This window comes from Equus quagga, unplaced genomic scaffold (genome assembly GCF_021613505.1).
Source record: "Equus quagga isolate Etosha38 unplaced genomic scaffold, UCLA_HA_Equagga_1.0 251_RagTag, whole genome shotgun sequence".
In the NCBI taxonomy this organism is placed as follows: Eukaryota; Metazoa; Chordata; class Mammalia; order Perissodactyla; family Equidae; genus Equus; species Equus quagga.
Genome location: NW_025799859.1, coordinates 4,656,035 through 4,672,110, shown reverse-complemented (window position 1 = coordinate 4,672,110; position 16,076 = coordinate 4,656,035). Strand labels below are relative to the sequence as shown.

General features: G+C 34.8%; 1 protein-coding gene across 1 annotated transcript in view; it reads left to right on the top strand.

The window, feature by feature from the left end:
• The window catches only part of LOC124233810 (low-density lipoprotein receptor-related protein 1B-like), a 792,861-nt gene that overhangs the window by 62,526 nt on the left and 714,259 nt on the right, over positions 1–16,076 (top strand). Inside the window, exons 9-10 of the mRNA XM_046651030.1 lie at positions 1,802–1,924; positions 12,435–12,575. Of these exons, the coding sequence (XP_046506986.1) occupies positions 1,802–1,924; positions 12,435–12,575 (264 nt within the window). The remainder of the gene's footprint in view (positions 1–1,801; positions 1,925–12,434; positions 12,576–16,076) is intronic.

The following is a 16,076-nucleotide window of genomic DNA, read 5'->3' as shown; positions in this document are numbered from 1 at the left end:
GTCATTTATTTCTGAATACTTAAGTTTTATAGTCAATGAAAATTTTTAAATATGAATTGTACTATTGAATTAAAGAATATGATATTTAGCATATATTTTTCAAAATGAAAATGTCCTGATATATTGTTTTTGGTACTTTCTTATTTCTTGCTGTTTTAAATTCTTCATGTATTTCTCAAAATATTTTGAATTAATTCTAATTTTCCAGAATCTTAATGTTATTAAAATATTAAGTATACAGTTTAATCCGATGCATAATGTACATAACATAGACAGAACACCTAAGCGTCCTATGACGTATTACATTTTTATCCCATGGTCATGGAATAAACATGATTATATCTGGAAACTGCTTAAAACATTTTTGCATTCTATTTTGGAAAAAGCCTGAACTAAGCTTGATTATCCTCTGAGTTCAGAAAGTGATGCTAGAGCTTGAATTATTAGCTTCCTTAGCTTTCAGATGTATTTTTTATTTTCTATAAAGATAGCAAATTTAATTTACTTCTCAGAATAATGAAAAGAAATGATTATATACTTTAGGCCATGTCTTCTGATCTGAGGGCACACAATGATAGACTGTGGGATGAGTTAAATATTTATTGCATACGGCAACATTTTGAGGATTTTTTTTTAACTTATTTCTTAATATTCTCTACACAGAACCTCTAACCCCTGAGGCCCACAGTATAATAACCTAGCCTGTCTCTTTAGTCACGTTTTAGGCACTTGCGTTGTAACTGCCAATACAATTTTAATCATTATATTATGTTATTGTATGTCTCCAAGTAATTAAAAGCTTTTTATTTGTAATGTTTGAGTAAGATCTTCTGATATATACATAATCAAAATGTTATTTATTGATGCCTTGAAAAATACAACATGGTGTAAAATGACCCTGACATTTACATTGCTGATTGGATTGCTAGCGTTGTAGGGTTCTTTGTAAAGTTCTACATATATATAGCTAAATAAACATTTTTCTTCCTTGCCTTTCCAACTGGTAGGAATAAACGGCATCAAAATGGTGATTACCTAAATTTTGTTTACTCTTACCTTCACCTTTATAAAACAGAATCTCCAGCCTCTTTTCTACCTTTGTTTGATCTGAGTCTCCAAGGGTTTCTCACATAATACCTTTGTGAATTTCCCCTTGTGCCTGCTTTATTGACATCTACTGTGGACCTCACCGGTGCCTCTGCTGTTTAGGTCCACTGGGACAACACTTTTCCCCTTGTGTATTGCACATTCTCCTGGTACCAGCAAGCCTACTCATTTTTAAGTCTTCACAGTTAGCCTGTGTTCCTTGGAGTGCTCAGCGCACTGACACGCCAGTATACTCCTTTCACAAGAGGGAAGAATATCCCACCCCTTTCCCCAGTGCTCATTTGCTTACTATTCACTTGTGATCCAAAGCCACATTCCAAGCGCTGGTGGTCTACTTTCCAAAGAACTCAGATTTGAATAAGCCTCATTCCGGACACTAGCCTGAACAGACACCATTCTGTCCTCTCTATCCTTTCTCTCTCCTGGTACCTATCTGCACACAGACATCTATCTCCTCCAACCAGCATGCAAATTCCTCTTAACTACCAGTGCATCATATTTTCAAACACTTCTGAATTTCATTTAAGATTCAACAGGAATTCTGATTATATTATTGAATGTGTAATATACATTTGCATATATATGTGTACATTTTTATGCCCAGCTATGTCTCCCAGAAAGAATGTGAACCTGAACTGACTAATGTTGGATGGAATCAGAGTTCTCTGACACATTTGTTTCCCTCCTCTTGCAGGTGACAATATGTGCCGAGTGAATAATGGGGGCTGTAGTACACTGTGTTTGGCCATTCCAGGGGGCCGAGTATGTGCTTGCGCTGATAATCAACTTTTAGATGAAAATGGGACAACTTGCACATGTAAGTTTCCTTTCTTGTTACATTCACTGTTTACATAAGTCTTTTTGAAGAACAGAAGTAGATGAAACCAAAGGAATTAAAATCAAACTTGGAAAGAAAAATTCAGATAATTACTTAGGTATAATTCTTTTTAGACTACAAATAATTAACTGAATCCATTTCTAATATACAGATGGATAATGATAATGATGAAGTTTTGCAGAGTATTCTGTCACTGTGGCATATAGTTTAATAGAAAATATAAATAAGTATATGCCACAGAGGAAAATATTTCATTCAATTGTTAGGGAACCTCACCATCAGTAGTTGTAACTAAAAATGCGTAGTTATTGGTTATATAGACGATATATTGATGCACACCACAGCCCTCAAATTACTTTAAATAGCTTAGTAAGCTCGGTTATCTATATTTGTGGTGAAGAGCAAGGAAGGAGGAAAAAAGAGACTTCTAGGGAATTTCTAGACTTTATCAAAATAGTGAATTAATTGTATTAATTGGCCTGGATTACAGACCCTTGTTAAGTTTTGCTGTCCTTCAATTTACTCCATCCTGTTATTCCAATGTGACCCTTCTGAAATTTGTCCTCTCTACACATATCTTATGCCTTAAGCACAATAACAGCAACAATGCTATGTATTTATTGAGTACTGTATAAACGTTGCTGGAATTATTTAATCTTGAATTGTATGTTACTCATGATTCTCCAGAGAAACAGAACCAATAGGATGTATATACAGAGAGAAAAAGATTTTTCTGGCTCATGCAATTATGGAAGATGACAAGTCTCCAGACCTACAGTCAGCAGGCTGGAAACTCAGGAACACCAATGGTGTAGTTCCAGTCTGAAAGCTGGTAGGCACGAGACCCAGGAAGAGCCAGTGTTTGAGTTTGGGTATCAAGTACGAAGGAAGGAAAAAAGATCAATGTCCCACTTCAAGGCAGTTAGGCATGAGGAATTCCTCTTACCTGCAGGAAGGTAGGCATTTTTGTTCTATTCAGGCCTTCAATTGATCGGATGAGAGCCACCCACTTTAGGGAGGGCCATGTTCTTTAATTTAGTCTACTGATTCAAACGTTAATTTCATCTAAAACACTCTCACAGACATGTCCAAAATAATGTTAGATGAAATATCTGGGCACTCTATGGCCTAGTCAAGTTGACACATAAAGTTAACCATCAAAAATTGTTAAATAAATATTTCATTTATTTTTTCCATCAGTTATAGTGATTGTTTCTGGGGAGGCAGAAGGAGAAATAAGTGTAATAAAGAAGACTTCGATTTATCTGTAATGTCATTTCTTCTGAAGAAAAGATGCGGATAAGAGATTTCTAAAAACTGATTTAATAAATGATAACATTTGAGAAATATAAAAAAATAAAATGAAAAATCTATTTATAATGCCACTATTCAACAATAAAATACTAACACATTTTGATATGGTTCCTTAAATTATATATCCCTGAAGGTTATTATTTTTTCTACTACTAATAATAGTAATCATAGGTACATTTATTGAATTCTTATACTGGATGTGACATTCTGTAATAATTTTTCATGATTCCCATTAGTTATTACAATAATCATAAAAGAAGATAATGTTACTATCTCATTTTATGATTTAGAATTTAGGCTCGGGGTTAATAACTTTCAAAGTTCACATAATTAGTAAGTAGAATATTTGGAATTTAGGCCCCAAATTATTTCATTTTGGAAACTGAAGTCTTAATTATGTTGTACTTTTCAAATTTTGGATCATACTACAGTACAATTTATTTTGTCCTTCATTTTTACTTAATGTGAACATAAGCATCTTATTCTGTAACTAGGTATTCTTTGTAAAGATGATTTTTAAATCATTTACCTTCATTTCCTACTTGGTGTTTGATATTATTTCTGATGCATTAGTACAGGCTATTTGTGTCTTTCTTTACCGTTTATGATTCCTTCTGTATTTTACCATATAGTCCATGCACCGTCAATTTATTACGTCTTCTTTAGCATTTGGAATAATGCCACCAGTTTTAAAGTCTGTTACTATTATTTTGAGTTTCAATGATTTGACATGAGGACTTTGGCTTCCTTTATACTATTCTCTCCATCTTCCTCGATTTCAGTCCTTATTATAATTTAGGATTTCTGACAAAGAATATTATTTTGAGTCATCAAACGTTTCCTTATAAAAATGTTTTGACATTTATTGTTGATCAATTAAACAACATTTTCTTTTAGACCTGGATCAGTGCTTCACTGGTTGTGTTGCTTAGTACTCAAACGTTTAGTTCCCCAATGTTTTTTTAATTGATTTTCACTGATATGTAGGATAGGTGAAGTATATCTTGCAGTGACTTCTTCAAGAAGAGTGCAGAGAATGTATACCATAGAGATTCCTGTGTATTCTTTTTACTTAAAGTATGCTTTTTGGTGAGGTAGATTGGCCCTGAGCTAACACCTGTTGCCAATCTTCCTCAATTTTTTCATCTCCAAAGACCCAGTACATAGTTGTATATCCTAGTTGTAGGTTATTCTAGTTCTTCTATGTGGGATGCCACCACAGCATGGCTTAATGAGCAGTGTGTAGATCCGCACCCAGGATCCAAACCGGTGAACCCCAAGCCACTGAAGCAGAGCACACAAACTTAGCTACTCAGCCATGGGGCCAGCCCCCTGTGTATTCTAAATATGTCTCCTTTGCCTTTATATGTGAACAGCAATTCCTGTAGAAAATCTCTGAGGTATACTTTCTTTGAGCCATCAGGTGGTTTCCCTTCCGGTGTCCTGTAGTATTATTTTGTAATTCCTGATTTTTTATTGTTTATGTATCAACAGAAGAGAAGAGATCTATCAAGATCCATAGTTTGTCAATAGACAGGGATTAAACATTGCTTTGAATAACATAAAGTCTGTCCACTTGTCTGCTAGGCTAAAACTTACCTACGTTACTGAGAGAAAAGGTACTGTTTATGTGCACATTTCCTAGTTTAATTTTTAGTCTTTACCATGGTTTCATCTAAAATTTTTTTCCTTGTGTAAAATGAGATCTTTTGCTATCCAGCAGAATGACTCTGACATTTTGAACAGATAAAATGCATACACGCACATACACACACACACGCGCACATGTACATATACACAAATAGTAACCTTTCTGCACCTCCAGCAGGTCTCATCTGCCTTTGCTCTATCCCTAGACTTCCTCTCAAGGATGGAAGGTAGCAGTACAAGGATCTCCTCTTTTGGTAGACACAGACCTTATAGTCGTACTGCAGGAGCAAAGGGTCTCTCCTCCTACTTAAAGATAGACAAGCTTATTCACTTTCTAGTGGTATAACTTAAAGAGATTTCTGATTGAATATTTGAATCTGGTCTTATTGGTCTTGCAAAAAAGTCAAAATTCCGTTAAGATAGTGTCAATAGAATGATCAAAAGGCTGCATTGTCAGGAATCTTGTGAGTTTTCATTCTTTATCTTTGTTTTCAGAGTGGGAAGTTGGAGGGAGGGTATATACATCAGGTATCTAAATGGCTTTTGTTAAGCCTGAAATTTTCTAATTAGTACTTTAATTTTAATTGTGTGAATCACAATTATCTGGATCATTGGCCTCCAAATTATATTTCCAATTTCCTTAGTTCTAATGCCCCTTTAAATACTTATGAATTCATTATGACTTGGCATATTGTTATTGATATAGAAAAGATATTGATCACTGGATATCTCTATGTAAATAAAAATTTGGTGACTTTTAGTTTGTTAAGAAATACTATACACAATGTTGGTTATGCACATGCTGTTAGGAGATTTGTTATTATGACTATACACATGTGATTATATATCTGTTGAAAGTTAGAGGAAATTTTTCTGAGATTGTTGGTGTCTTTCTAATATCTGTGTGATGAGGTAACCCCAATGTAATAAAAGGGGATAAGAAAGAAGAGTATTTTATCTATACTTGTTACACTAAAGAATGTTGTCATCAATACAGATGAGTTCCTATTTGAAAATTTGTTTTTGCATTTGACTGTTAAAAATTCTACTATATCTTTTAATATGGAGTGCAACTCGCTTAGCTTCCTTTCAAATATAATGGTAAAAATCAAGAGAAACAATTAGTAACTCATTTCTTGCAAAGAACTCAAAGTGTATTTATATAAATTATTCCTGTTCCTATTCATTTAGTGGTAAAGATTTTTTAAGGATATGTTAGCTTTAGTTTGCAGATAAGGAAATGAAAATGCAAAAGGACTACAAATACAGCTCATTGTTGCAGAGAATAGCACAAAACAAACATCAGTGTGTCACTAACCTCTCATTAACGCTGATTCTTCTGGGCTTCTAATTTAGTTTGGGCTAGATTATAGTCTTGCGACTGGTCTCAACTGGATTAACTCTGTAATCTGAGCTAATAAGCAGAACAAAAATACATGTTGCAACCCTTGAGATATGATCATCCTGGTTTCAGTCATCCTCATTGAATAGACATCAAATGAACAAAAACCCATTGGCAGATGGTCAGGCCAGAATTAAACACCAACGGTTGTTTCTCAATGAATTTGTAGCATAAGGCTATGCCAGAAGAGGCATTTACGCAGCAGAAAAATATTGGCATGCTACATGATTGGTTAAGGATGCATTCTAATGCCATGCCTGGAAGGAATCAAGAATGAGAGTAGGCTGGACTCTTTGTCCTTGTGAATCTTGTGTGTTATGGCCAAATCCTCTCTCAATTAGAAATGAAGCCTACTGCAGTATAGTAACTTAGAACTTACTGCCTTGGAGAAGCATATGTATAGCCAGTCGATCAATTATCAAGTGAGTTTTTTATTTATCTTGATGCCTTTGAGGGGAAAATCACAACGTACAAAATTAATAGATGATGACATGGATAATCCCAAGAAATTAAGTTAAGCTACTAAAAAATTATGGTCACTGTCTTTTTAAAAGAGTAGGATAATTTTGTCTAGAGTAATGAGACAGTGATTCTTTAAATGCCTCTTTAGGTGACTGAAAGAAAAGACAGAGCTTTCCAACATCACTTACTCCCAAGAGAACAACTTAAACATTGCAAAAATATTGGTCATCCAAGGGTAGCACTGCACAATTATGTGTCAGTGGTACTCTGCGACCTTCTTCACCTTCTGGAACACCAGATATATTCCTCTGTCAAAAACAGTGCTCTACTATGACGGAGCCATTTATCTGTTCAGCTGTGACAAGCCTTATGTTCTAGGATATATGCAATCTAATGTGTAGTAAAAAGTTTAAAGCAGTAAAAAGTTTAGAAGCCCCATCCAAATGAATATTTATGGCCTTCTGTGCATAGGATCTCACAAAAGATTATGTACCACTTAGGTTGGCTGCTCAGAAGACCACTCTATCTAATGAAAGGTCATCCTGCTATGATCTAAAGAAGAAAATTCAAAATCTATAACAGCATTTTTCACACTGCCTTCCTGCTTATATAAAGGCATCCAACAAACTACAACTTCAAGTCTTCTTTTAAGGTTTTTCTCTGTCCCAGCTCAAATAAAGGGATAGTAATCCTGTACTCCCAAAATGCAAAAACAAACAATTTCTTAAACAAATAAACATGCCCTAATGTGAGACATTTAGGGGCAATAGGAAAATTTCATTTTTTGTACTGGGACTAATGATTTTATAATGTAGTTACCTTAATTTTGATACAATCAACAGCAAAACATCAATTGAGAGGGAAAAGAAGAATTAGTTTAGAATAGATTACCACACAAGGATTGAGAGGAAGGGAAGCAAGCTTAGAAACATAGGCACTAATTCATGGGAACCACAGCTTATTAAACCAAGGTCAAGAACCTATGTATTAAATCCATTCCTGAGATGGGATCCAAATCTGAGATGATTCAAAACTAAAAAAAAGTAAAACAGTTTACTAGTAGAGTTTCTTCCTTTATTATGATCTGGACATTAACTCCTACAATTCCTCTACCAGTTTTAACCAAAGAAAATAGTTAATTCTACGATGCATAGTTCCATTTCCCATAAAGAGTCATGCAGAAGCCTTCTAATTTCAATGTTCTAACAGCAGATATCAAAGGATGTATGAGAACTGGCAGTTCCTTTCCAGGCATGTCATGATTCATGTCATTTTATTTTTAATTCTGGTTAAATTAAAGTATTATTTATTCCTTTGGCAGTTTTCTTACTGGTGAGATCATGTAATATTTTTACTAAGGGACCCTAGCAGTAGAATTACAAGTTTGGCATCAGTTTTCAAATTCACAGTGCAAAGCACAACTCTAAAGCAAAGCTCACAAATCTAGCACTTGTTAATATACTGAAGGCAACTTATGGCTGTGCCCAAACACCCAAGTGCTATGTAGTTTCAGTCACATTAAACACTGGAAAAAAATTGACATGCATGGAGCTTTTCCTGTATGTTCACTTTTTTGGTTGTGGGGGGAAACTTATCACTCTCTTGTTTCTTTCTATCTGTGTATTGATCTTTTTTCCCATTAAATTAAACTAACTTTATCCATATTCTTGAGTGATGGGAGAAGAGCATTAGCTACTGACCCAGTTGAAGTGAATGGTTTTCCTGAAGCATTTATATAGTCCCCAGAGACAGAATCTCTCACTACAATAATGGCTGTGATGTAGAATTACATATCTCTGTTAGTTCCAGTAAGTCAAGCAACAAATATTTTTAAACGTCTACTCTATGCCTGGTTCTTTTCTGAGCATCGTTCTGTTCTGTGACATTGTCCTTCCTGCATTCAAGAATCTCAAGTGGAAACATTAGATGCGTAAAAATGAATTATAGAATAACCCCTTTATAAAGATTTGTGCAAGGTATACAAAATACTAATCTTATTTTTTATAGGTGCTGTTGACTGTTTTATGTGATGCCAAATATACTTGTTTCATCATCTCGTTGATTCTCACAAAAGTTAGTGGATTGCCTGACCGTCAGCTGGGGTGCTATGATAGATGACATTGCTACCCAATTCTGCAGAGTTAGGTCAATCCTGGGAAGACAAACCATGCTTTTTGAATGTCTAAACCGACATCTTATCCAGATTATCACTTATCCCATTAAATGTTTTCTTAATAATGGACATTGTTGGCTCAAAAATAACCTGTCTTCCATCTTCATGAATCCTGAACAAACCTGATAGGCAGCATTGAACATGGTTTCTCTGTGACATAACTACTGATTACATCTGGGAGACTTGAGTTAGGGCTGGAATAAACTAATGATGTCATATGCCCTGGGAGACTTTGGAAATCAGAACCCAGTATCTTTAAAAAATCTTTGAGTATGTTGTCGAGAATCACGAAGAGTCTGAGATTTTACCCTAGTTCCAAGCTAACATGTTAGCCTGCTAGAGTTTCATAGATTCTAACAAAAGACATGCAATCCCTGGATCAGACACAAAGAATTTTATTACTCATAGCACAGCAGGACAGCACAAATTTCATGTTCACATTGGTTCTCTTTGCCCCATCCCACCCCTAAATCATGTCGGGGCAATGCACAGGCAGGCCTAGGTAGATGCTGCACACACAGTAAGTTTGTATCACAAATGAAAACCTTGAATTTAAGAATCTGCTAGAAAATCTGCCCAATGTTTGCTCCAAAGAGAGACATTATCTTTACTATCCAGGTCAAGAAAAGAAAACTGCTCTCTGCTCTAAAAGGAGGCACTATCTCTATCTTCTAAGGTTGTTAGCTATGTAAACATCCTTGAAAAAAAGTCCAGAATAAAAGCTGACACAAGACATGTAGAAACACTGTGATTCTATGCCTTTCATACAACAAATTATAGGACTTAAAAGAATGGCAGACAAATTCTAAAAAGTCAAAGATATGTGGGGCTGGCTCAGTGGCACAGTGATTGAGTTTGCGTGCTCCACTTCGGCAGCCTGGGGTTCACGGGTTCATATCCCTGGCACAGACCCAGCACTGCTTGTCAAGTCACACTGTGGTGGCATCCCACATAAAATAGAGGAAGGTTGGCACAGATGTTAGCTGAGCAACAATCTTCCTTAAGCAAAAAGAGAAAGATTGGTAACAGATGTTAACTTAGGGCCAGTCTTCCTCACACACACAGAAAAAAGTCAAAGATATTTGTATATGTTTTATTATATCTGTTAATACAGAAATAAGCAATGCCTAACTGCTATAACAAGTGATATTGATACATATTAATGACATTGATAAAGATCAATATCAGAAGCAATAAATACAAAAAAATGAAATTATTTCAGGAGGTTAGTTCTACTGGTTTTCAAACAATTATTCATAATCTGTTATAAAAATGAAAATGAAACTTCAGACATTGTCATCCTTTGTTTTTGAAAACTGCCATCTTGGTATTAGCAAACATCATTTAAAAATATCCAACCATCCACATATCTTTGAAATCATGTTTAAAACAAGTTCAGAAATTCTGTCTCTTTGCGTTCATTCCGTAATGATCTAAATATCATTTGAAAAACATTTGAACTCTGAGTAGACTTAAAAACCTTACCTCTAAATGGATTATGTTAAAGAATATTTAGCTTAAAGATAATTTTCTCAGGTGATTTGTCTTTCTTTAGACATCTTGCTCTTCTTTCATATAGATGTAGTGATTCAGAAACAACTATAATTTCACTTTTGTATATGGATATTCTTGATTGTCCCTTAAAACTGTAGGTTGAGTTATTTGATCAAATGACAAAGTGAAAGCAAAGCTTTTTAAACTGAGGGGATTGTTATCAGAAGACAACCCATGGTTCCTTGGGTTTTTCAGTCCTCAGCTAGGAGACGACAGAATTGACTTACTGTTTCTTTGCAGGCAAATATAGAGAGATGACAGAAGCTGAACTGAAGTGGGAGTGGAAGCTGATTACATCTCAAACGAGGTTTCTTGTCTGGCTGGAACTTTTTAAAAAACTCTGAGAGACTGTTGACTATTTGGCTTAATAATTACAGAGTAGAAATTAATCAAACTACTGTCATTAAGGGCCCAGTTCTAAGCTGGGCTTATATGGATTCAAAAGAAGAAATTAACCACCGTCAAAGATCTCAGGGTCTTGAAACTCAAAATAAGAAAAATTTCAACGTTATCCATGATCACTTCTAGAGATTTTGTTTTATATATGTATGTATTTAAACATATATACGTATTTATATATTTAACATTTATACATTTATATATTTAAACATATGTATATATTTACAAAATTTCTTGCTTTCAAGTGACCTTACAGAAATAACATCTTTAGAGAAATTGTTGCTTCAGCATTTTGTTATTAAAAAAGATTAAACAGGGAGGAAAAATTACCATCAGTCCCTGCATACGGTGTCTGCTTGTCTAAGAGAGGACAGAAGAAACACAGGATTGCCTCCATTCTAATTAAATATTTCATTCACCATACTGATTAGTTTTCACCCTTAAAGCCTTAAATAAGAGTCTGAATTTATTGGGCAGCTTTTCTTTTCCAGTCCCACAACCCACATGCCTAACTCTCCGAAGCAGATTCTCTGCAGTTATGGTTCAAGAGTCACATTCCCTGGTCCATTCTTTGCAGCAGGGCAAATACAAGGATTAAGGGAGCGCTAACACAAGGTGTTCTAGAAGTGCCACATATGTTTTCTCAATATCCTTTATTATGAGAGTGTATGTAGGTTTTGTGACAGTTCGTCAGTCCAAGCTAGTTATCCAAAATAAAGTTTAAAGCCATTAGAACTGGGATGGAAAGATTGGCTTTTGTTTCTTTTAGCAATAAACCAGCTTTTGATAATTCAACATCTTTTCCGGTCCATGAAACACAAATCATTTACTTTAACCGTTGCCACATATTCCCTTCTTTTTCTAGACTCTATCGAATCCACTCAAAGAGAACAGAAGAATAATAAACTTTCAATTTGTGAATAAATCCCTATTAGCTGAATTCCTGACATTTGATTAGAGAACGTGGACTCTATGGAGAAAAACACTGCATAGGATCTGGATATAGAATGAGATCACTTTAACTTAATACTTCCTTGAATACTGAACCAGACCTGAGTTTTTCTCCCACTTGCAGACCAGCAAAGTAAATATAGCCATCAATGCTGTGTGCCATTGCTTTGTCTCTTCACTTCAATTAATTTTTGGTATACTCATCTATAAAATGGAGATAGTAAAATTCTTTGCCATGCCTACCTCATAGGTTATTTTGATGAGCAGTTGAGATTATGAATGAAAATCCTTTAAAAAAATAAAAACTCAACGTAAACATAAGGTGGTATTATATAATTATTGTTGTTATTGTTTATTTTTTTGGTGACAGTTGTTTAAAATAAATCTTTAAAATTCTTAGTTGAATGAGTCTTGTCAGAAAAGCTTAAAGTTTTCTCATTTCCAGAGATGGTTGTCACTACAATGTTAAGATGTTTTCATATTTTCTATTGTCAGTACTTTGTTATTAAAACAAAATTTACATTGTAATGAACTGAATATAACTAGTATTGTTCCAATACCTTGGATTTTTTTCTTAACTCTAGTTAATCCTGGAGAAGTATTACCTCACATATGTAAAGCTGGAGAATTTCGCTGCAAAAACAGACACTGTATCCAAGCTCGGTGGAAATGTGATGGTGATGATGACTGTCTAGACGGAAGTGATGAAGATTCAGTAAATTGCTGTATGTTCTCCTTCAAGTCGTCCTAAATATTCTTGAGTCTCTGAGTGTGTGAACTAGCAATCAGTTTGTGAAAATCTAAAATTATCTTTGATGCAAATTGAACTCAGGTTTTTTTCTCTCAGTCATCCTTTTGTATAGAGATTAGACCTTAGATTGCCTCTTTTGCATAGTTTTAGGGCACTCATTTTCTCATCCTTCCCCGTCTTTAATAGTATCATTTTGATTGCTCCGGAAGTCCTCTCCTTTCCTATTTTGTGCTGTCAAAGCCACCACATCATTGTCAGAAGGTTGCTATAGGAGACCCCTTTGGATCTCTGAATTTAAAAATGTGGAAAATCAATTTAAACTCCCTCAAGGCAGAGTTACTTGTACAGAAGGTCACGATCCACTCCATTGCTCCTTGGCAACAGAGCCTTGAAGAAGATCCAAGGAAACAGACATGGGTTTGGACCATGTTATTATCTAACTTCACAGGCTCAGTACATGGGAGAAAACACATATGGGGCACTCAGATAGAAATTAAAGGTTTGATTTTCTCCCCTTTGGCTTCTGTCTAGCTGTTTTTCATTTACTGAAATAGGAATAGTTTCACGTTTCTGGTAGGAATAAGGAATTGTCCCCATACATGGAAGGAAAACACTTTGAGAAGCACATTAAATAATGTTTTGAGAATGTATTTGGTTAGAGTCACTACCTGAATGATTTTGAGAGACATGGAGTATTTTTATATGAGGAGAGGTATGTGTTGGACATATGTGTTTTTGGTCGTTTGATTTGACCTAGATACATTATTGTAAAAAGAAAGTTATTTTTCTTTCAATTAGTGACATTTTCCAGGTCAAAGTGGTTGAACTAATTGAGAGTTAATTGGCAGTCCTCCATTTTCCTTTCTTTTTTTTTAAAATCAAGAATATAAAAATAAAGTTTTGAAGATTCTTTGTTAAGAACAGATAAAATTGGTCTGGGCATCTCTAGCTATTAGTGCTGTCAGGTCGATTACAACTCCTACTAAACTTGTGTGCAGTAGAGGGGAACCCTGTCCAGTTTTTTCATGCCATCCTCTCATCTTCCAGTGCTATATCAGACAATGCTCTGCTGCTATTCATAGGGTTTTCATGGCCAGTATTTTCGGAAGTGGGCAACCAGGTCCTTCTTCCTAGTCTGTCTTAGACTGGAAGCTCCACTGAAACCTGTCCACCATCGGTGACCCTGCTGGTATTTGAAATACCAGTGGCATAGCTTTCAGCATCGCAACAACACACAGCCATCACAGTCTGACAACCGACAGACGGGTGGTGTGGTTCTCTGATTAGGAAATGAACCTGGGCCACAGTGCCGATTCTTAACCACTAGGCCACCAGGGCTGGCTTTAGACATCTGTATCATGCAACTATCTGTGCTTTGGGACAAAACTCCAAGAATATGGACTTCAAAAAAATATTTTCAAATTGTGGCATAAATATATAATACATAAATTGTAATTAATATATAAATATAGCACTACTTTCTCTTAATTTCCAAATGTGAACTCTGACTTCAACATTATGTACTTCTTATTTTCAACCCCATACATTATACTGTAAAGTGTGAATCCACAAATAAAGTATTAAATAGTAAACTGATACAATTAGCCAAAAGCTTTGGAGTGAGAGGAGTATTTCATCTAAGAGTAAAGGGTGTTCATTTTCCCTAATTTTTTATACAAATGATGTGTTATTTATTGGCTAAATTAATTGCCTCATTCTTTTTGACTCACAATGTTTATTTATGGTTTTAGTTAGTGCTGCCTACATATCAACTTCCAGGGTAGTCACAGAGTGGCTGTGCAGAGCACAAATATTTCATCACGATGTTCATGCGTTAGTCTTTTAGGGCCATGCTTCTATCTGTGTGATTGTTCTTTTCACCAGCTCACAAAGAAATTCATTTCCTCTGTAAGCATAGCGGGCATGACATTTGTACTGTTAATTGCAGTGTTAAATTTCCTAATCAGTATGTTTTTCTTGATTATTTTCGTTACTTTCCATCCTATCACCCAAGCCTACATCAGGGGCTTTTCTTGGAGTCTTCTATTTCACTTATAGTCTATACTCACTTATATCAATAAGTCCTCTCTCTTTTACCTCCTAAATAATTAATTTTTCTTCTTTACTTCTTCTCAATCTTCACTGGCTAAATTAGGCTCCTATCCTAGATTAACTCCATAAGTGTCTTGTTATTATTCCTACCACTATTCATCCCTTAATGAAATCCCACTTTCCACACTACTTCCAGAGTGACATTTATATAATGAAATCTAATCTTATTATTTCTGTAACTGCAAAACCAACAAGTTAAAAATCTAAAATCTGTTGACTCGTATATAAGAGACTTCATCTTATGTCTTGTATTTACATTTTTATCCTTAAATGTCTATCATGTATCCACATATGCTCTTTGTCCTTATCAAGTTGAACTATAGGTTGATTTCTAAAAAGCATCCTTCTGTTTCTCTCCTCTGTTACATTGCACTGTCTTTTGTGAAATTGTATAATTTCACTCTATGAAATTCCCTATAGTTTACCATTACCTCCACAGGGAAGTCCTTTCAGAACACCAAAAAATTTCCTTCTCAATACAGCCTGGTTGGAGTAAAACATCTCCTTTATTATAGTAGTTGTCAAACTATATTGCAATTATATGCTTACTTATCTGATATATTTAATAGATGAATATCTTCAAGAGGAGACAGATTATATTGTAGCATCTTTGTAGTCTCAGAGTCTAGCACAGCACCTAGCACATGGATGAATGAATGGCTAAGTAAATGGGGCAAGGGAAAACTAAACATCTCTGGCCACCTTCCAGCAGTACGATGACGTTTCTGAACATTGCAGCGATTCTAACAGCGTTATATTCCAGAGGTCCCATGGTTAATATTCCAGCTCTATGTAATTCATTTCAGAGTATTATTTAGATTTTAAGTACTCATAGGCTTCAACCTTGAATTTTATCATTCTACTTTCTATCCTTTAGCTTCTCAACTCCATATCACAAGACTATGAATTGTATTTTGCTTTTCCTTTTTGAACTCTGATTTATATCACTGATAAAAATTGCAAAGGTCCTTCATCAAGCTTCACTAAAGTGCTAATACATAATCTTGGTACTTTAAAATATTGACCCTCTAATATATTGGATGACTTTTATTCTTGCTAAAGTCCCTGAAGTGAGAAGAAAATGTTAATCATGTTCAAATGCCAGAAAAAAAAAAAAAGCTTTTCCTCCTATTTTTTTTATGCACGAATAAAAACTTTCTAAAAAGTAATAAAAACACTTTATCACCAAAGCTAGTTTAAGGAAATAGTGTTTTGTAGAAACTGACTGGAAAGGCATACATTTGCTATGCAACAGCATGATAAAATGGCTATTTTTCATGTTCTAAGTAAAACTAATACCAAAATTTATTTTTATCACACAGAAGTGCAACTACTGGGCACAAGGAAAATTACTTCAAAAGCA